General features: G+C 39.9%; 2 protein-coding genes and 1 long non-coding RNA gene across 3 annotated transcripts in view; 2 read left to right on the top strand and 1 right to left on the bottom strand.

Annotated features, from left to right (window-relative positions):
* Positions 1-5,744, bottom strand: part of ATM (Serine/Threonine-kinase ATM-like protein) — a 34,825-nt gene extending 29,081 nt beyond the window's left edge. The window contains exons 1-13 of the mRNA XM_089055863.1: positions 5,410-5,744; positions 4,757-4,865; positions 4,521-4,658; positions 4,262-4,423; positions 3,959-4,154; positions 3,671-3,827; positions 3,431-3,570; positions 3,191-3,278; positions 2,605-2,708; positions 2,323-2,421; positions 1,588-1,644; positions 1,232-1,310; positions 591-665 (exon numbers count right to left, since the gene is read on the bottom strand). Coding sequence (XP_088911989.1) covers positions 591-665; positions 1,232-1,310; positions 1,588-1,644; positions 2,323-2,421; positions 2,605-2,708; positions 3,191-3,278; positions 3,431-3,570; positions 3,671-3,827; positions 3,959-4,154; positions 4,262-4,423; positions 4,521-4,658; positions 4,757-4,865; positions 5,410-5,478 — 1,473 coding nt within the window. The 5' untranslated portion in view covers positions 5,479-5,744. The remainder of the gene's footprint in view (positions 1-590; positions 666-1,231; positions 1,311-1,587; positions 1,645-2,322; positions 2,422-2,604; positions 2,709-3,190; positions 3,279-3,430; positions 3,571-3,670; positions 3,828-3,958; positions 4,155-4,261; positions 4,424-4,520; positions 4,659-4,756; positions 4,866-5,409) is intronic.
* Positions 5,745-8,329: 2,585 nt separating this feature from the next.
* Positions 8,330-9,231, top strand: LOC107881608 (uncharacterized). Its single transcript, XR_001678242.2, has 2 exons — positions 8,330-8,810; positions 8,908-9,231. It is a non-coding gene; the product is annotated as an uncharacterized LOC107881608 (long non-coding RNA).
* Positions 9,232-11,421: 2,190 nt separating this feature from the next.
* Positions 11,422-13,136, top strand: LOC103338377 (uncharacterized). The gene has a single exon (XM_008241574.2). It carries the CDS (start codon positions 11,619-11,621, stop codon positions 13,122-13,124), a length of 1,506 nt encoding a protein of 501 aa, XP_008239796.2. The 5' UTR covers positions 11,422-11,618; the 3' UTR covers positions 13,125-13,136.
* Positions 13,137-22,990: the final 9,854 nt, after the last annotated feature.

Here is a 22,990-nt window from a genome sequence, read left to right as displayed (position 1 = left end):
ATCTTGTTAGATTTACCTAATTCCATTAAAACTTAGGCTATGTGTGTCTTAATGTGTGCTAAAGGGAATTTCAGAATATAATGAACAACAGAGTATACTATGAAAAAAAGTTGAGAATAAAGCTACCATGTCCGACACATTTAACAGTTATTGGAACCCAAGTCAAATGTTTTTAAACTTTTTAGTGATGCCAAAAAATAATCCTGTGAGTTAAAAACTAATATAAGCTGATTGGAGCACCTTAAATTTCTTGCAGACAACAGAACAATATAAGGCAAACAGAAAACTTTCCAGCAAAACAGAGGCGAAGATGTACCAGATATGTAATTACAGAACCATGGAGGAGAAACATAGAAATGTATATCCATAACTCAGCTGAAAATACAAATATGTTTGAAGAGAACAGAAAGCCAACTTAATTCAGCTTGATTGGTTGGAGTTGTAAGCTGATTAAAATTTCCTCTAATTTTTTCTGATTTGTGGAGCAAGCATTGATGCATATCTTGGGTGTCTTGTCTTTATACAAGCTTTATTTCAAAAACAAAATTTATAAATGTGTTTCCTATCAAAGAGAAAGAACCGAGACTTACAACTGGAGTTACATTACTGAACAATGGCAACCCCTGCATCAGGCAAGTCCACACAACTTGCCAACCACAATCGAACTGCAAAATATTGTCCAGCAATCCAGTCAATTCAAATACCAATTACAGGAAATAATATTAATGATAGCAGCAGTACATAAAGAATAAAGTTGACTCTCTTGATCCCCCACAACCCCGGTGCAGTAAATTTTTAAAAGTGAGACACCACCTAAAGTTGAAATCATTTAGCAAGTACTTCTTTAGCCATTTATGTAACGTGCTCCTAGAAAAATTAATTGTAAAGAGGAAACTCCAACCCTATCAGAACCAATTCCATACATACTACTGATATTTGCAGAGTCCCTGAAGAAAGCACTAACAAACTTACGATAGTACAAACCCAGGGTTCATTCAGTTGGACAAAAGATGGATAATCAGATTTCCACTCATCTCAGTTTATGTTACTTTTTCACAATGATTAACTGTAGCTTAAATACTGTAGTTAAAAACAATCTTTCAATTGAACCTCTTGAAAGATGACAGGCTTAAATCTGGAAAGGGGTAACACAAAAAAGAATGAAAAGCTGTAAAAAGAAAACATTGATTTGCAAAAAAAAAAAATTTGAAAGAAGAAGAAGAAGAAGCACCTCATTCAAGCACGAGGAGCTTGATGGCTTCTTCAGCTTCGGATCTGAAAGCAACACAGAAGAGAGTTCCTGCAAGCTCCTTCACATGCAAGTAAGTACATAAATATGAGTGCACATGAAGCAAGGGATAAAGAAGTAGAGAGAAGAACGTAAAGTTGTCATCCATATCTTATTTTCCGGTAGATGTTTGTGCAGACATAACAATATTAAACTTAGATTAGAACCATATATGGCACAGTCATATTGAAATGGACCACAGGTGTCACACTTTTATCAAACTTATACACACTGGCTATACACTTTAACAAAATTCAACCTGAATAGTAGATGTCTTATGGGAAATAAGAGCAGTATACCTCAGGGTCCAGAGCAAACCATCATAAGCATGCACCATATTTGCATCATTCAAAATTCTGCAATATGTTCAATTCCATCAGTACAATAGTGATCAAAACATAAGCAGCTTCACCATTTTATTCAAGTGTGCTAACAAGTATACCACAGGTATGGGCCAGAAGTGAAACATTTTACACTTGAGTCAACTCACTGTCCAATAGTAATTGCCTACACAAGCATGCAGGAATACTCAAACTTAAGAAGATATCTAGTCAAGAAACACTTAACTACACAAATGTGCATAGACACTCAACCCAAAAGTGTAATTTGAATTGCATATACACGCAACAACGGCAATTGTTGCCACATAGAGACACAACTTTCATTCTAGAGGCAAACAGGATCAAACCTTGATCCAACACAGCCACACATTTCAAGGAGTTTGTATTTTTTTCCCTAAATAATGTGCATATATAGTATACATATATATACTGGATAACAAATATATGGCACAGGATCTAACTTAGAACAAACCAGGTACAAGACTCCAAAGTAGTATAACAACAATTAAAGAGGAGCATTCCAGGTTCCAAATTCATATGTCAAAATTATAAGAACTTGGTTTTCAGTAAAGTTTTATTATAAGAAGTTAAGAGAGAGAGAGAGAGAGAGAGAGAGAGATCAGAATAAACATTAGTTTGATTAACACTAGATAATGAGACAATTATAACTAACTATAGCATGGCATGATGTACCTTTGAAAGCTTGTGCATATGCCCTCGAACCAGTAGATGAAAATATCCTTACTAATACGTGTGTGGTATTTACGAGTCAGAAAACAAAATGAAGCATTCCTGAAATCATTAAACCAGCCCATCATAAGCATCAGTGCCAAACAATAGTTTATCATCCACATTACATTATAGAAAATTGTTTTACACTGAAGGAAGTGCAGTATCATCCACAGATAGAGCCTGTGCACAAGATACTACACAAAGAAACTAAACTACAAACATAAACAGTCAGCCTAAACTTACCACAACCATTTTCCTTTCATGAGAGCCTCTCTTAAATGGGCAGCAGCATGCTCTCCCTTGACCCGCTTTTCAGTTGATGGTGCTTTAGTCATGTTAGTACAAGCCTGAAGAGTGAAATTGCCTTTTTTATGTTTTTTTTATAGGAAACAAGAACTTCATTGAAAAGGAAAAATATGAGATGCAAAAAAGGAGAACAGCCATAAACCAGGATCATCAGTCTCAAGAAAGCAAAGGAGAAAAAGTGCAACAAATTTTCTGCTTCTCCAAGTGTTTAAATCAGTTGTTTGAGAAACAAAACTTGCACTCAAGACCTACTCCAACCTCACTCCACCTTAAACCACTTTTTCCAAAATTGAAGCAACATATACAGGAGTGTGGAATTCATAATTTCATACATATTAAGAATTGGAATATTGCCTTAAAGCAAACCGACAAAAACTAGCAGAACTTTGGCAATGTCGACATAAGCTTTGAAGGATGGAACCCAAAAATAAAAATCCAAATCATTGTAAAGAAATTTGCGAAACCACAGTGAAGATATTAAGATTAGGCAAGTTCCACTATGAGATGAAAGTGGAGTAGTTACCCGATAAAGTACAGCGGCTGCAAGCTCAACCAGACCACAATGTGAGCTACTCAAAGTACCAAACTTGTCATCTTTAGTTCCATCAGTCCTGCACATAGAGAAAGTTTTACATGATCATCTATTGAAACCACAAACGTAAGCTTCTATCAGGAATACCATAAGAGGAAAAGTAAAAAAAAAAAAAAAAAGTTTATAATAACAAGGAAAAAAAAGAGTGGAAAGGAAAAAGAAAAAACCCACCTAGGCACATTAGCATTGGATATATAGCTTTGATCTAGCTCCTTGTAAACTATGTCTAGAAGTTGATGTACCAAAATGCTCCCATCAGTAGCACCTCTAGTAATATTCAGCTGTAACCTTGCATAAAGAATAAGTACATCCTGCAAAAGAAAAAAATACAAATGCAAACACAGATAGCAATCAGGATACTCAAATACATATAAATAAACTGCCGAAATTTCTTTGAAATGCATTAAAAACCTTAAGGGCTCGATCATGGGTTGTCAGCCAACACCGGAACACAAATTGCTGCACGGCATTATGGATCTCCAAGGATTCACAATCCAAATTTGGACCATCTTTTATCAAAAATGTATTGATACACTCAATAAGTTTTCGCGAAATCTTTCCCTCATCCCTGGGCAAGATACAACACGAAAAACAGCATGTACTCCATCATAATGAACATAGAAGGTGAATGTTGAACATTTTAGGCCACATCAACGCAGGAGGTGGGGGAGAGAGAGAGAGAGAGAGAGAGAGAGTTACCTAATGAAACAGAAAATTTTGACAAAACGCTTAACAATGTCTTCCCTGAGATTATGTGGGAAATCTCCAGGCGGATTCTCCAAAAGCGCATGGAGTGTAAGAATGCAGCGAAAGACCTCCTCCTTGGGATGATATTGATTATCATTCTTACCACCCCAGCTGTCCTCTACCAACTTCATGTACTTTTTCACCAGCTCTTATCAATGCAGAATAAGATAATTAAAAAAATGAGCAACAACAGTTTTATATAACATTCAAGAAGAGATATGTACTCAAGGTTATTTCGTCAAAAGAATGACTCACTGCAATAGATGTCCTTCCTCATGTGAAATCGATAATCTCTGACAGCCAATAGATGCCGGAGAACAATCCCATATTCCGATTGAAAGCTTGTGACATTTTTTACAACCTCCCATATATGATTAAAAAGATTTTTAACCACAGGTAACAATGGCAACGGCTTGCCTGAAATGATGATGAAAACAAGCATAGTTAGATGTAAAATGCTTAATCACACTCTCTCTATCACTTCAAAACTTAATCTCTTGGCTCTCTTTAATACCTGAAAAATTATCATCCTCTGCTCGCTGAACCACTACCCGTAGAGTCTTTGCAAATATCAACTTTGGTCGCTTGCTTGAGGATATCTCCAACGAAGCGCACTGAATGAGCATATTAGTGAAAAAAGGCCAGGTTTCAGCTGCAATAACAATAAAAACAGTGTGCGTTCACTTTTTCAATGATTATTTATATAATACGAGAGAAACTGCATTTTTCGTGAATAAATCTTCATCATACATTGAGGAATCTCATTTGGTATAAGCTCTGCAGTGTTCTTTCCAATATATTTACAGAAACCAATCGATCTTTCTCCTTCTAACCATGTATTCAACAACTTTATCCCTTCCTGTAGATACATCAAAATCTTGATCACACAATGATTTCCGTGAAACAAGAAAATAATACTGTGTTTTTTTTTGGTCAATGAAAGTAATACTGTGTTAAGCAGCAAAGAAAACAACAAAAACGCAAAAGAACCAACAACTCAGTAGTTCAGAATCATTCTTAAACACAAAATTTCAGAATGAATTCTCTCATTTGAAGCCTAAAGTTCAGACAGCATTTTGACCTGATTGGTCTCGGATTCCATGTTAAACTTTAGAACAATTAAGCACACATTAAGCTTCTCCGTTATCATAATTACACAGAATAGACGTACATGGATCCTCTTGGTCACCAATAAATTTCCAAGTTCGCATTCCATAAACAGAAACACCTACTTACCAAAAAGAGCTACTATAACGATTAGGGTTAAGGTTATACAGTACTTCACAATCCTGAAATTATTTATTATCAGTCTAATAATTTCGTTTTATTTTCGTAGTATTGCATTTTCCAGGCGACCAAACGGAGGGGAAAGAAATATCGGTGAGAGAGTAGGAGATAAATACTTCTCGTGTCCTGGCTTTATCGGACGAGAGCTTTAAGATAATCTCTTGGACGTCTCTGGAAATCACCATCGGAAGCCACCGGAGCTCCGATTACGAACCCGGCGATCTCTCAGCGCGAGAGACTCCAGCTAGGTTTCGTTTCCTAATGGCAGTGGGTATTTGGGAAGGAAAAAATGGCGGGAAAATGAAGGAGGAAGTGGTAGAGACGAGAGAGTGGGGTTTCTGAGTGTGACTTTTGGCAAGGTTTTGTTTAGCTCAAGGGTTTTAGACAGCAAAGGTTTGTAATTGCTGATGTTAATATGCCAGAGGTCCAAAGATCCAAAAGGTCGTCAAACCCAAATAGGAAAGACGATGGCTGAAAATTTTCTTCTTTTTATCTGTTTTTTTTTTTTTTTCCTTCGGGTTGGGTCCACCACCCCCATTATATTTCCACGACATGTCGTTCGTTTAGTTTTAATGCAACTCACACGATATGTCGTCCGTCTCCCAAAAAGAGTGGAAGTAGTCCTGCGGCTCTTAAGAACTCCACCCATATGCTCTTAGCCATGGCAGGAGAAAAAGCCACTATTCACGCAATAGTATGTCTGCAAAATCAGAATTTTGTGTTTCACCCATTGCCCTACTAAGGGCAATTACTATTCATTTTTTTGTTTTATTCACAATTTTATTTACCTTAATAATTAATGTGGATAATATTTTCGGATAAGATTTACGGGTTCCTACGTGTCAAGACTATTCATAATCAGATAAAATTTCGGGATAAGATTTTTTGGTTCAAATTTCGGATGAATTTCAAAATTCAAATTTCAGATAAATTTTTTGGTTCAAATTTCGAATGAATTTCAAAATTCAAATTTCGGATGAATTTCAAAAATCAAATTTCAGATACATTTGGGTTCAAATTTCGGATGAATTTCAAAATTCAAATTTCAGATAAATATTAACAACATATTGAAAATGCAAGAAATATTAACAAAATATTTGAAATGCAAGAAATATTAACAAAATATTGACAATGCAATAAATATTAACAACATATATATATAAGGACATTAAACTTAATGATTACGAAAATTACAAAATACTTACTTCGTTAGTACGATTTTCCCCACTTCTATACAAATTCATCGCTTTTGCCAAGGCATCTCTCCATTTTGCCATCTCTTTGTTGAGAAGTTTCCACCTACTCGACAATGCCATTTCCCGAGTGGAGTCCGGAATTTTTTCGCAAAAATCGGCATGAATTTTTTTCCACATATGGAAAAATTTCATCTCATTGCCTGACAAGGGACAATGACAAACTCGGAGCCAAACCTCACACAAAGAAACATCTTCCATGGTGCTCCACGCCCCTCCGGTTTCAATAGAAGAAGCCATAAAAATAATAACTAAAATTACAAGGTGAAAGAGATGAAAATGTTGAGTGAAGAGTGAAGAAAATGTTGAGTGAAGAGTGAAAAATATGTTGAGTAATTGTAGAAGTAGAATAAAATGTATGAGAATTGGTGTTGAAAGTGAAGGGTATTTATAGGTATTTATAGGAAAAAAAATCAGAATTTTTTAGGATTTTTTAGTATTTTTTTAAAAAATTTCGATTTTTTTTCATAATTTTATTGTCCAAAAATCGCCACCGTTGGATTAAAATTTGGAATCAAATCGGAGCGCAGGGGGACTGCCACGTGGCTTCCACCGTTGCTGGTCGACGCTATACCGACATCAAGACGCGGTTCAAATTTTACGTTGGAGCGTGCATTGCACGCGCAACGTAAAAATTGAATAACGCGTGACGACGCCACCGACGTCGTCATGACGCCACCTCCACCGAAGTTTTGGACCGGGCGAGTTGTTTCGCCAGCCCGGTTGGTGGGTCCACACCCCGGGCCCGGGCCGCATGGTCGAAACGGATTTTTGTTTTTTCCCCCTCCCCTGGTGGCTGTCTTCTGGACTTGCTCTTACACCTCGCTTGGCCCGTGTCTCTTACACATGCGTTGGGCTTCATAAATCCACAACTCTCTATCCTTGCAATCTCTATTTGTCATTCTAGTAAGGCTTATGTACTGTTTTAGCCTTTGGAACTCTGAGCTCAGTCTCACTTAACTCCTTTGAACTGAAATTTCCGCACTTAAATCTCCTATTCTGTCTAAAAATTACCCACTCCACTCAACGTTGTCCCATTGACCCGTTAAATGAGCTTGTGTGGCAAGGAAAGTGGGTCAATTCACACATGTGATGGTGCTGATGTGGCGATGGGCGAGTGTTGTCTCAAAGAGGGGAACTAAAAGAGGTTATTTGTCGATTAGGGTTTAAAATAGCTAGGGATTTTGGGATTTAGGCAAAGGAAAATGGTGCGACAACAAACGGAAAAATTGTTTTGACACACAAAAATTGAAGAAAATACATTGGATGATGGGTTTAAGTGATTTAAGTTGAGTATGGTGCGAGCTGACAATGCAATAACTTAAAAAATGAATAGTATGAGTAATAAAAAAAGGTTTATATACTATTATGTAGGTTAAGAATAACACATGTAGAGTAACAAATGTAAAGATACATGACAATAATAAATCAGAGGAATTTATATAATATATGTATAAATTTACAAAATTATATTAGCGATATAATTTACAAAATTACTTGAGATGAGTGGTGATAAATTGGCGATATGGAGATATATCGGCGATATATTGCCCAAAGTCAACTTGTGAATGATAGAAATTATCTTCTTGATATTAACACCGAAAAATCGAAATTTATAAGATAAATGCATGGGATATTGCCAAAATATCGGGGCTTCAAAAAAACTATTATATCGCCAAAATATTGGCGATATTATCAAAATTTTAGACTATAATTGGAATTGATTCATTTTGTATGTATTTTGAGACATTATGATCATATTAGTTGGGAGGTTCTACAATGAGGGGGCTATGCTAAGAGTATAATTAAGAGTTCTATTCGATTATTAATACTTTTTAGGAGGGGGTTGTCCTCCTCCTTTTTCACTCTACAATTGATCTTCCTATGTTGGTCTCTTCCCCAAATCAAAGTTCTTCTCCCCCTTTTAGTTTTTCACTTGAAGAGCCCGAATGATATTTGCAATAATGAATAACTAAATCACCACAAATCATCACATGAACAACACAACACATATAGATCCTTGACACGATTGAAACAATCTGAATCTTTAGTATGATTTCTTGTCCTCATAGTTAGTTATATGAAAACCTACTATTGGATTGGCTTCAGTATGGATTGACCCAAATTAGATCCATATCAGTCCAAATGAACAAAGAATAAGAAGACGATGTTTTTTTTCTTTTCATCGTCAGTCCTTGTTGCAGACAGAGGGAAAGCATATACGGAACGTATTGGCTGAGAGATCTTCCATAATTTGGCTTCAGGTTTGGATTTCTTAAGCTTTGATGGGTTAGGATACATTGTTCAGGAAACCCCAATTTCTATTTGTTTGTTTATGTTCTTGAATTCTTGTTTTCTCAGTATTTAAACCTTGAAATTGATTGCCATGCAATATAAAGCAAGTATCAGGAGAAAGGGTATGGGGATGTGGTGCCACAAATGGTGTTTTGGACTTTGTCAAAGCACAACCCGGAGAAGCTGGTAGCACCTAGTACACAACCGGGGTGTTCATTCTCATGGCTTCTGCAACAATCTGCTCAAAGTCTTCGTCGACAATGAAGGCGAAATTGGCCCCGACCATCTCACGGAATTAGCCATCTTTGATGAATCTTATCAAGCTCTCGATATAGTGGACTCAGATTTATTGTAATTGGATTATTATTAATTATATTTTCTTTTTAATTAGTGCTGCTCTTAGCTTAATTATCTTGAGTTAGTTGGGCAGTACCAACCGCCAAGGTTGAAAGATTTGTTAACAGTTCATTATTTTTCTACTGTTAAAACATCTTATAATTGTTATCATTAATTTTGTTACATAAGCCAGACACACATGAATGTAACATATGAGCTGGTCACAATTTGGTCACTTTCAACCAGTAACTGATAGATCAACCTCATTCTTCCTACCAAGAGCATTAACTTCAAGAAATCATACATCAATCTGACTTACAAATTAATATATGAGCTGGTCACAATTTATGTCTTGTAAACTAACAAAATTGGTCTGCTAAAAGAACAATAAAGGCTAAACAAAGGTGGTTGTTAAGAGTTGCCCCATTTTCCTCTGCCAAAATCCCCAGTTCAGTTATTTTGAACCCTAATTTATAGAGAGAGTTGTGGATTTATGAAGTCCAATGCATGTGGAAGAGACATGGGCCCAAGCGAGGTGTAAGAGCGGCGTGGAATACTTCCGCTCTTTCTGGGGAACCCAACTGTTTTTCTTCACAGGCTTACTGATTAAATATCTAATCTACCATCTGAACATGATCCAGGTCTGGAATAATTACAAGGCGTTGTGAGTATTTGGTATATGCATAATGCATTGGTTGGTTATTAAAACGTTATCAAGAATTCAATAGTGACATCCCACATAAAACAAAGAAATATACGTACACTTTAATTAGAGAATATTGTTCCGCTTCCCATAATGAAATATTGGAAAGTTACTTTAATTACGATTAGTTTGATAAAATGAATGAATTGGATATTATTGGAGGTTGAGATTAGGATTTGTAAATGGGCCGGGCCAGACTAGTTTGGCCCAAATGTCATGAGTTTGAGTTGGATTGGGCCGATTTTCAAAGAAAAGAAAGAAGACAACGGACCATACCAGATTGGGCCGGGCCAAATAGGCCTACTCTGTTTTTATATTTACTTTGTTTCTTTGTTTAACTATCTTTTTTGTGCGATATTGAAATACAGATGCATGTTAATCTTTATATTAATAGTGCGAACGAAGAAGCTAGATTGCATGACCATCCTCAATAATTACTCGTTTACAACGTGAATTATAAATAAGAATTGTCAAACAAAACTCGCCAGCAAGAATGACATACGTTCCCATCTCTTTACTTTACCATTTCAGTTAAAGGATAAAATTTCAACTCAACTTGAGTTATTATTGCTTGTATATGTGAATGTAACTTGCTAAGAGAGCCAAATGGGATGCTGGTTCTGTGAGCCGCACCATTTGTTTTGACACAAAAAACAGAGACATCAAGAATGCTTTGGAGCCAAGAGTGATGAAGGACAAAGTGCAGAAGATGAAACTCAAGACGGTGGCTATGAATCCGGCTGATTACAATGAGTAAGAGGAGGATGAAGGAGAAGAGAAGACAAAAATAGAAATAAAAGTATAGGTTAGGGTAGTTTCTGCTTTTGTAGCTAATAGCCACTTAAGGCTTAGATTAGGTTAGTTTTTCTGGATGCTGTAGCTGGACTCCCACTTTAAAGAAGGATCACTGATCCAAAGAAAGAAAGAAAATGGAAATGTAAGGGAAAATGAGCTTATGTTTAAATGAAATCAAAATTTGTTTTATTTGTCTCCCTGTTCCGCGTTTGGTCTTCCACTTTGTACTGCTTGATTTTCAAAAGATGTAGAAGTTGATTTCTTATGCTGTATATTGACTTAAGTTACAGCAAACATGTTATGATGGATTTATAATTTTGTTTCGATATATGATGATGCAGGCACTGGAGTAGCGCTTGCTCAGGCTATAATAATTTTATTAATATGGGTATGTCTGATTTGCTTACTTGTTCAGGCTATAATAATTTTATTAACTATATATATTATAGAGAAATTAGTCCTACAAGACATAGGTAATGGCTATTTCTTTCCTTATTATTTCTATTCATTTTAATACTTTCCTTATTACTTATGTTCATTCCTATATTAACAGGGAGATTTCTTCCTATTCTTATTATTATTTCTATTCTTTCTTTTTTCGGTCGAAAATTATTATTTCTATTCATTCCTATATTAACAGGGAGACTTCGTATTCCTATATAAATTAACGGAGAGATACACACAAGACAACACAACAAGAACAAGAACAACACAGAAGAAGCAAACAAAACCAAAACCATGTCGAAGCCAGAGGCAGAGACACACCCTGAGCTTGTCAACAACAACAACAACCCATGCCTTGATCTCTTTTACAACGTCGGGAAAGAAGACGTTCACGACCCGGCCGTGATGGAGGCCTCGTGTAATTATGTGAAGCAAGTGCTACCGCTGGCCTGGTCCCACAATCCCCTAACCGCCCTCAAGCTCGTCTGCAACATACTGGATGGAAAGTTCAATCTCTCTGCCTTCTACACGGCTGCGTTTTGGCTCCACCACAACCACCCCAAGACAATTGTGCAACCTGGCGTCTATTGTCCGGTCCTTCCGGGCTTTTTCCACCTCAATGGACATTGTGTACCACATCCTTCGAGAAGGCCAAGACATTTACAAGACTACTCCCCCTCGGGGCTACAACCGTTATCAATTGTTGCACAAGGCTGTTAAGCGGTACAAGCATGATCGCGATTATCAATTGTTGCACGACCAGGTTTCGGATCTTTTGGCCGAGATATTCAAGTCTGATATGGAGAAATTGAAATTCAAGGAGACGGAGGAGGAGCAAAACAAAAACAACAAATTGAAGCAATTATCTGAATCTGATAATGACGACAGAATAACCTTGGCCGCATGCGATATGCATTATGCCTTGTCAAACTACGGCAGGTTGGCCAACCGCGACTACAACATCACTTTGCTGCTTGAAAGCATTGCCAGGAAGTTTTTCCCGCCAGAAGAATATCACAAATTAGAATTAGATGGAGATCATGGTAAAGGAAAACGGGCCAAGGCCAAATATGCCGACAGGGTCATGGTCAAGCGGCTCAAGGATGAGGTTTTGCCCTCCTTGAAGAAGGCCTACTTTGCCCAGGGTCATCCACCAGACGAGGCCAGTGCTATTGAGACCTATTTGGAGAAGGTGAAAGCCAGCTGCTGCTGCAGTGGCAGTGCTGGCAAGATTTCGTCCTCCTCGTCCTTGTTGGCGGATGCTTTGCTTCCGCATGAGATCACAGGCCAAGTGCACCATTGGAATATCGGCCGCGCTGCTGAGCTCCAGTGGAAGTCAATGGTGGAGGACGTCTACTCAAAGCAGGGCAAGTTCAAAAACTGGTTGGCTGTATGTGATGTCCACCCCAGATTCATGGACGACGAGGTCTCCTTGGAGGTCTCCATTGCTTTGGGGCTCTTGGTGTCTGAACTGAGTGAAGAGCCATGGAAAGGAAAGGTGATCCAATTCAGTCGTGAGGCTCAGCTACATTCCATACAAGGCGGTGACGATCTTAGGTACAAGTACGAGTTTGTGAGGAGGATGACCTGCGGTGTCGACCTAGATTTTGAGAAGATGTTTGATTTGATTCTCGAAGTGGCTGTGAATGAGAACTTGAAGCCGGCTCAGATGATCAAGAAGGTGTTGGTGCTGAGTCACGCGGACTTTGATAGTGCCAGTGTGGCACAAACTTCTTGGGAGATTGATTACCAGGCAATACAGAGCAAGTATAAGGAGAAAGGGTACGGAGATGTTGTGCCACACATGGTGTTTTGGACTTTGTCAAAGTACAACCCGGAGAAGCCGGTGGCGCCTCGTACACAACCGGGAGTGTCCATTCTCAATGGCTTCTCTAACAATCTGCTCAAGCTCTTCATCGACAATGAAGGCGAAATTGGCCCCGACCATCTCATGGAATTAGCCATATCTGATGAACCTTATCAAGGTTTCACAATAGTGGACTGAGATTTATTGTAATTGGCTTATTATTATTATCTTTTCTTTTTAATTAGTGCTGCTCTTAGCTTAATTATCTTGAGTTAGTTCGCCAAGATTGAAAGATTTGTTAATAAATCATTATTTTTGTAATGGTAAAACGTCTTTTTAATTGTTATCATTAGTTTTGTTACATATAACAATTAGTAATTAGTAATTAGACCGCAAAGCGCTTCACCATAACTTTACATCTTGTTACAATAGTCATCTTTACTTGATACTATTACTAGTCTAATGTGGGCTACGCTAGCATTCAATTTCCCTTACCGGCCCCATTTGCTTTACGTTTTAGCCAATGGTATATGTTAAAGCCTACAGACTTCTAAAGAAGTACTTTTATCTTTAAAAGGATTGATGCGAGGTTGCCAACCATTATAACAGTTGTCAGTCAAGAGGAACTAGTTTGGGATTTTAACATGGTCCTGATGGAAACAAAGCCTGTATAATTGTCTTACAGAGAGATATTTAGGTCCAGCAAGTAGTCCATTGCCTGACATCCTTTACTCCCATCCCAAAGGTCGGATTCTTCCTTTCTGTTTCGGACCAAGCTATCAACCCCAAAAGTCACATACCGCACCTACACAAACTAGTAATGGGCTAGTTGAGGTTGTGTTTGCTTAAATAGGACCATCATCCTTCAATTTGGTGAAGTATGATCTGTAGAGATTCCCGTGTTAGACTTTTCTTTAATATAGATAAGTTTTGTCTAGGTAACTGAATAAGTTTAGATAGGTATTCTATTAATTCAAGGCATCTTGAAATAGTGTTTTTGCATTGAATTTTGTGACTAAACCCTTAGTGGTTATCATGTGCAGACCCTACTGGGACCAATGTGGTTGTCCAGCTCTAATTCATTTGAACAGCAAGCAGCAATTTCCTCGTTTTCCACTTTGATGCCCATTGCACCTGGAGAAACCTATGTGGAGTTTGAAAAGGTCATTCGCTTATGTATATCTCAGTTTTGATGGATGTTTGTTTATTTAGGCCGATGAGATCACATTAATGAAAAGGGCTGGATTTTGGAGTGCTATGGCTTCCAATTCGACAAACCAATCTCGTAACGTCCTTAGCAAAAAGGTCTAATGATGGCAGACGTGAGTATATTTTTGGTTGGTCCATCCATACATAGTTCCTAATAAACTAGTTAGTATGCCTAGATGGATATTGAAACCTTGAACATAAAATGGTTTCAGTTGGCTGTTATTAGAAGAAGATTTAGCCTAATCTATGTTATTTGTTACTGTTGGGGCTTATTTACCTTTAGTTAAGGTGTCTTCTTATAGATGCATGGTGAATCATAAAGCATGCTTTTAGAAATTGTCATCTGTGACTCTGATTAATTTCATTTAACTCATAAAGCATAAAGCATGGTGAAATCATAATTCCCCACCTAGGCCACATGTGACAGAATAGTGTGTGAATATTTCCATGATATTCTAAAACATAACATCTTAAACATATGGGAGCAAGCAATCATGTATAGCAGTGTTCTTAAATTTAATTTTGTTTCTTCAGTTTTGTAATATTTTATTCCTTTCTAACCTGTCTCATATCGTAGATTTATCCATTCTTCACAGAATTACATTGCTCTTAGCTATGATGACAAGTTCTTGGGTGGTTTCTATGATCTGTATGGGATTTTGACTGAGTACGTCAACCTCAGAGTGTTTGGGCCAAAAATCGACACATCCACCAAGGCCCATCGTAACAAACAGTGAGTTGGGCCTCACAGCCCAACATAATAGGAAGAGGAGTCCGCACTGAAGAGGGAACAATCCACATGGCAGCCTCGGGATAAAAGTCGCAATGGCGTAAGTCACAGGATGAAAAGTCAGCAAAGGCAGCCTCAAATGAAAAAGTCAAGCAATAACAATCGCCATAGAAGAAGTGATCAAGGGTTCGTGACATCAAGAAGAATCAAGATTAAGTCCCCTTATATATGTATATACATAGATTTTTTCTGTCTTTTACAGAGAAGGTAAATCTCCCAAGATAGATACGCAGTTACAATCTCGAGAGAGGATAAGCAGAAAGCAGGAGCTGTCCGTATGGGCAGCTAAAAACAGGAAGTGATCACCTATCCAAAGCCTATCACCAGAATTGAAGAAGAGGAGGAAAATGGGGAAAATATCTTTGCCGCCAATAAAAAAACATAATCACCCTACTCCAGAGAAGAAACAATTTTTCTATAAATACAAGGAGGAGTGGACAGGGTAGAGGACACTCAAAAAACCAGAAAATCAATCAAAAACAAAAACTCAAAATGACTTCAAAACACTGAAGCAACCAAAGCTCATTGAGCCAAGACACAAACAAACAACTCACCAGAAGCTCACTTGAATTCCAAGTGAAAACCAGCTTTAGATTAGAATTCCCAAGGTTCAGACTTAGAAAATAAGTCATTCAAATTTCACAGGCGCTCTAGCCCATGAAATCCTCGAGAATACCATACGCCTAAGAAGCCGCAGCTCGCCACTCAGAAACTTCACAAAAGCTTAAAGTACATTGAAGCTCTGCCAGAACCAACCTTTGGTATCGATTTAAAGTTGAAACTTAGCAATCGAGTTGTCAACATTCCATCCAGCCGGACATTTCCAATCCGGGCGATTCGGTGACATTTCAAATTCAAACAGAGCCTCCCATCCAGGCAGAAATGGAGTTCCAATTGTATCTTCATCTCTCTAGCATGAGTATTTATTGTTATAGTTTTGTAAAAGGCATTACGCTTAAAAATAGCGATTCAAATTCCATCATTCCTTAAAAGCTTTAAATCCCATCATCTCAACAGCTTTAAATTCCATCAACCATTCGCCGAAACTGCTTATACTGAGATAAATTGTTAAAGTCCTCACCCGTCTGAGGCAAGAAAAGAACTTACTTGGGAGATATTCCTCACCCAAATTCACAATCGTTTGTTTGCAGAAATCAGTAACTTGGGGCGCAAGTTATCTACTCCAAACTAAGTCTGCTAGAATTTGTTTTGCTAGCGAGCACGCCGACACCAAAGAAAGTCGACTTGTCAACCCTATGGTTCTCAAGGCGGTGGGAACTTTGCCCTTCCATCACAGGAGTGAACGCAAAACGGGCAAACAATTTGGCACGCCTGGGGACTTCTCAAGATACATTGTTCTTTACTACCCATGAATACTGGAAGCTCTAGCCGAACCCACACCACGACATGGAAATAAACCAAGTGGCCCTCGGAAGGATTGAATCGAGGAAAGTGATGCCCATTCAAAGACATGGCAAAGACAGAAGCGAGGTTCGGACCGGCCTGAAGGATGAACTCGAGACTCGTGTTACGGACAGAGGTCACAACACAAAGGAGCCAAGAGACCTAGATAATATGACACCATGATGCAATGGCAGTCAACAGCAATTCAGAAGGATCGGAGGCGCCATGGCTGAATTCCCAATCCTAATGAGGTGGTCCAGCAACTAGACCTTCCCTATGGTCCCCCACCAGGATTGGCATGGCCATGTCAAGAGAATCCTCTCGGTGCACGTGTAGCCGTGGATGCCGTAACGGGAGAAATCCAGCCGACACAGGAAGTGATTGTTCGGCCAAGAACGTATGGCCCCATACGGCCGAGTTCTGCGCCAGACAAGTCCCGCAGAATCGCCGTAACCACGACTTGTTCCGCAGCAAGCGCCCCACAAGATCTCCCTATGGCACCTGAACAGCAGAATATTACCTTACAGCCCGTAGGATGGACCTAATCCATTCCCTACCGCAAGAGGAAGGAGAGGCAGAGGGGGAAATTATCCTTATGCCAATAACGTAAACAGCAGGGGCAAACCGAGAAACCACCAAGGACTGGAAGAGCCTAAGAGCACAGGAAGAAGTTCGCTAGACCATATAGGCAGAACCACGATTTGCTCAATGTATCAGTGGATTTGCTCAGGGTTTGCTCACCTGTATCAGGATGAACCTCCTCCCGTTAATGCTCTAAATGACGTGGGGCATTGCGAGAATGATCAGGGAGATGATGGAGCCTGAAGCCAGGAGGGGGGAAAGGCCCACCTATAGGAAGCCATATCCACCTTACATCGATCAAATACCCTTGTCCCCAGGTTTTAAAGTACCAAACTTCACTTTATTCAATGGAGAGGATCCTCATGCTTCATCAGTTGAGCATGTAGGCAGATTTTCCACCCAATGCATAGCCATAGAGAATAACCCACTGTTAAAGCTAAGACTTTTTGGGAACTCTCTCTCTGGACAAGCTTTCACTTGGTACACTAACCTGCCAGCAAATTCTATTCAGACTTGGGAGCAAATGGAGAGTGTCTTCCATGACTACTATTACAGGATCCAGCCAGAAGTCACCATCAGTGACCTTGCTGCTCTCAAGCAGAGTGAAGATGAACCTGCCCAAGATTTTATAAACAGGTTCAGGAAGCTCAAAATGAAGTGCCGCATCCCCATCGAAGAAAGACACTTCATCCAAATGGCTCAGGCTGCCCTCAAAATTTCTTTGAGGAAAAGATTTGATGGGATGTTGTTTGGAGATCTGGCAGAACTGGCAGATAAAGCAGCCAAGTACGAGGAATTGCTCAGGGAGGAACAGCAGAAGAGGAACTCTTCCAAAGGCACGTATTACAAATCCCCTTCTTCCTCAATACATATGATTGAAGTGGAGTCAGAAGAAGATGCAGAGGAATCGGAGGAGAGAGAGGTTGCTGTTGCGGAAATGGCAAGATTAAAGCACCCCATCAGTTGTAAAACCCTTACAAAGCCTCCAAGGGATCAAAAGCCGCCACCATTCACAGGAGGGTTCGTTCCAAACAAACCCATGCAGAACAAGGTGTATTCTTTCGATCTGACCAAAGTAGATGCTTTGTTTGATGAAATGTTGCTACAGAAAGCAATAGAGATGCCTCACAGAATGCCCAAACCAGAAGAACTCAAGGGCATGACAGATTGCAGATGACACAATTCTTGGAATCATTCTATCAATAGTTGTGTTGTTTTCAGAGATGTTATACGGAAGGAATAATAAAAGAAGGTGAAGCTAGCAGAAAAGCCTCCATCCGTCACCACAGATCCTTTCCCGCCACAAATTAATATGGTCAACCTAAATTGGCCGAACGAAAGAGGGATGTAATAACCAGAGGTCGACCCCAGTAGAAGCGAATAGTTTCAAAAGAGACTATGGAAAGACCAAAAGCAACCATTTCAGCTGGAATAGTGCTCTGCAGCAGTGCAAGTGTGAGGTCAGGCTGGAGGTGACCCTGGAAAACAGGATCTGCCCACTCCAAGTGTTTTTGACCGGATTGAAACCACGCCCCAGATAAGGCCGACAGGGAAGCTACCCTAGGCCTGTCCAATCCAGCAGAAGAAACACTAGGCAGCCCAAGGAAGAAAAATCAATAAGGTTGCCCAGAAGTGATAAACCTTTGGCAGCCATCATTGAAGGCAGGTGGTATTCTGTCGGGAAAAGTGGCAGCCAACAATGGAGTGACAGAACCCAAAGGAGGAGGGTTCAGAGACAAGATCGCACATTCCTCAATAACGAGAAAACGCACAGGTGCTTCCAAAGGCCAATTCGCCAAAAAGGGAAAGAACTCGAGATATTTCCCCATGAACAAGCGCCTCAAGCACGAAGTTGGAAAGAGCAGAATCCTCGAAGAAACCTTCTATCCATTCTGCCTCCGCCTCAGAAAATCTACTTAAAACTCCCCGACCAGAGGAAAAAAGATCCTATTCCAGAAGAAGGGCAAGTAGACTGGATTGAGGAGTATGAAGAGGAACAATGGATTATGAACCATCGCAGATGACCAGAATGCGCTCCTCGGAACAGAAGAACTAGGAGAATGGACGGAGGAGTATGAGGGAGAACAGATGGATTATGACGGAGAATTGGATGCTGAAACTGAGGCCTTCGGTGCAGAATTGGAGGACTTGTTAAGTGCTGACCTAGGCATCAATATGGTGTTCATTCTGCCAGAAAAGTTCTGGGCAGTAGAAGGACAGAGAGCACTCTGGATGGAGACGTATTTTCCCAAGAAAGTTTTGAGTGCAGGTTGGCGTAAGCGTAAGAGGGGCGAAACAAGCGTGCAGTGAAGAACAACCCACAAGTTGGCTACAGATCAGCTTTGCTTCTCCAAACCAACCAAAGAAATGGCAAACCACCTCAGACCCTTGTTTATAACAGCAAACTTTGGAGGTGTTCCTATTCCCAAAACTATGGTAGATGGAGGTGCAGCCATCAACCTTCTGCCTCACAGAATGCTGAGTAAAATGGGCAGAAAGAAAGGGACTTAATTCCAACCCGCCTGACCGTCACCAATTTCGCAGGAGGCATCACCAAAACCCTTGGGATCCTAGATGTGGATGTTGTAGTAGGAAGCAAGAAGCTGAAGGTTGCATTCTTTGTGGTAGAAACTACCTCTACCACTTACAATGCATTACTTGGCAGAGACTGGATTCACCAGAGTCTATGTGTTCCTTCCACTCTTCATCAACAGTTAGCTTTATGGAATGAAGAAGGCTACATGGAGATAATAGAGGCCGATCCACGGCCATTTCTACCTTCTGCCATGTGTTGTGAGGCAAGGTATTATCATGATGACCTTGGTCCTTTCACCTTCTTTGGAGTCAACCAGAACGGCCGCCCCCATGGTGTCACGGCCCAGAGGCTCATTGAAGAAGGTCTAACCAATTCCTTGGAGGATTGGAACAGACCTTTTGTTCTAAATTTCCATGGCACTAATGTCTAGTCCCAATCAACAGGAAAAGGATCGAGCTGCAACAATCCGGTCCATTACAAAAAGATTGTTGATATACTGGGAGGAAAAGAAGTTTTTTGAGCAGAATTCAGCCATCAATATGGCAGAATTCACTCATGAAAGCACGGAAAGCCAGGAGGAAGAAGAACTACAGGAGGAAGTGCTAGATTTTGCACCAGCCGCACTGGATGACTCTCTGCCAGAGGTAGAAGATCCTTTGCAGGAAATAAACTTAGGAACAGGGGAGGATCCAAGGCCTACCTTTATCAGTGCACTATTGAAAGAGCCACTTAAGAAGGAACTCGTTGCACTTCTGCAAGAGTTCAAAGATTGTTTTGCTTGGCATTATCATGAGATGCCAGGATTAGACAGGGACTTGGTAGAACACAAGCTGCCAATCAAAGAGGGATACCTACCACCAAGCAGGCCAGAAGGAGGATGTCCATGGACACAGAATGAAAGTCAAAGAAGAAATAGAAAGGCTGCTCAAGGCAGGATTCATCAGGCCTGCCATCTATGCTGATTGGCTAGCTAACATTGTACCGGTTCTAAAAGGAAAATCGGGCGCTCAGAATCTGCGTGGATTACGAAACCTAAATGAAGCCTCTCCCAAGGATGAGTACCCTATGCCAATGGCAGACATGCTAGTAGATGGAGCTGCCCACAACCAGATGCTATCTTTTATGGATGGCAACGCAGGTTACAATCAGATCATGATGGCAGAAGAAGATATCCACAAGACAGCCTTCATGTGTCCAGGGCATATAGGTGCTTTTGAATACACTGTAATGCCTTTTGGCTTGAGAAATGCAGGGGCTACCTATCAAAGGGCAATGAATTCTGTTTTCCACGATATGATTGGACATTCCTTGGAAGTTTATATTGATGATGTTGTGATTAAATCACCAGAGGAGGGAAACCACATGACAGATCTAAGAAGAGCATTCCTAAGAATGAGGCAACATAAATTGAAAATGAACCCAAAGAAATGCGTTTTTGGAGTTCAAGCGGGAAATTTCCTAGGATTCTTGGTCCACCAAAGAGGCATAGAGATCGACAAAAACAAAGCAAGATCCATCATGGAAGCTTTGCCACCTAGGAACAAGAAGGAATTGCAAAGTCTCTTAGGAAAAATTAATTTTTTGAGGAGATTTATATCCAATTCTGCAGGAAAGATCCAGCCTTTCTCTTCTTTGTTAAGATTAAAACAGGAACAAACCTTTTAGTGGGAAGAACAGCACCAACAAGCTTTTGAGGAAATCAAGCATTACCTCTCAAATCCACCAGTTCTGTCCCCACCAAGGAAAGGCACCACTCAAGCTCTATATATCTGCATCGAAGTATCCATTGGAAGTTTATTGGTTCAGATAACAAGGAAGGAAAGGAACAAAGGTTTATTACCTAAGTAACTCGAAGTGGAAAGAAAATATTCTGCAATTGAAAGACTTTGCCTAGCCTTGTACTTCACTGCTGTAAAGCTCAGACATTACATGCTGCCATACACCATCTATATCATTGCCAAAACAGATCTGATCAAATACATGCTAACAAGACCAATGCTGAGAGGCAGAATTGGAAAATGGACCTTGGCCTTGACAGAATTTGCCTTCGATATGTTCCTCGAAAGCCGTCAAAGGACAAGCTGTGGCAGACTTCCTAGCAGATCATCCCGGAGAGGAGATTGAAAATATGGACTCTCTAGACATAGCAAATGCAGATCTATTGACCAGAGCTCACACCTGCCTCAACAATCCTATCTACTCAGTTCATCTTGCACCTTGGAAGTTATACTTTGATGGATCAAAAACTGATATAACTTCAGGGGCAGGAATTGTCTTGGAAGAACCACTTGGAATCAGACACTGCTATTCTTTCCAATTGGATTTCCAATGCACCAACAACAGGGCAGAATATGAGGCTTTAATCATTGGCTTGGAAATACTGGTAGAACTAGGAATCCAATCTGTGGAAATTCTGGGAGATTCCATGCTAGTTTTGAAACAAATTGCTGGAGAATACAAGTGCCTAAGCCCTTCTTTGGCTGTCTACTTGGTGGCAGCTAGGAATCTTCTGACAGAATTCAGAGAAGCCACTTGGGAACATATCCCAAGGGAAGAAAATTTATGCCAATGAATTGGCCTGTAGCAACAGTGTACAAATGCCCCAAGACTGTGTACAAAGAATCATCAGGGTAGGAAAGAAAAGCCTACCATCCGCTCGCGAGAGGATGGAGATAGATGTCAATTCTGCCACAATCACTGAAGATGATTGGAGAAATCCTATCATGACCTATCTACGATATCCAACTTTGCCCTCTGAAAAGAGAGTCAGAATCATGGCTTTAAACTACCTTATGTGGAATGAAGATTTGGTCCGAAAGAGCAAGGATGAGGTGCTTTTAAGGTGCCTCGGAAAGGAAGAATACATGAAAGTTATGGGGGAAACCCATGAAGGAATCTGTGGAGCACATCAAGGTGGGAGAAAAATGTGCTGGTTAATTAGGAGATATGGCTACTCCTGGCCAACCATGATGAAAGATTGCATTAACTATTCCAAGGGGTGTGAATCTTGTCAAAGACACGGTCCAGTCCAGCAGGCTCCATCAGTTCCCATGAATCCAGTGGTAAAACCATGGCCCTTTAGAGGATGGGCAATGGATCTCATTGGTAAGATCTATCCAGCCAGCAGCCAGCAGCACTGCTTTATCATTGTTGCCACAGACTATTTCACTAAGTGGGTGGAAGCCAAGGCTGTTAAATCTACTACATCTCAAGAGATCATCACTTTCATAGAAGAGCAGATTATCCAAAGATTTGGCATCCCAGAATCAATCACAACTGATAGAGGATCTTCCTTCATATCCAGAGAAATGCTGGACATGGCAGAGGCATTCAAATTCAGACTGCTCCAATCCACTCCTTATTATGCCCAAGCCAATGGACAGGCGGAATCAAGCAACAAAGTGATCATCAACATTATCGGAAAATGCTTGAGAAGAATCAAACAATGGCATGAGAAGTCGAAACTCAGGCATATAGAACTTCAAAAGAGAAGCGATCGCATGACTCCTATGCGTTAACCTACGGTCATGATGCAATTCGCTA

Source organism: Prunus mume, linkage group LG7 (assembly GCF_029339155.1).
Source record: "Prunus mume cultivar Tortuosa linkage group LG7, ASM2933915v1, whole genome shotgun sequence".
In the NCBI taxonomy this organism is placed as follows: Eukaryota; Viridiplantae; Streptophyta; class Magnoliopsida; order Rosales; family Rosaceae; genus Prunus; species Prunus mume.
This window is presented reverse-complemented; position numbering and strand designations above follow the sequence as displayed.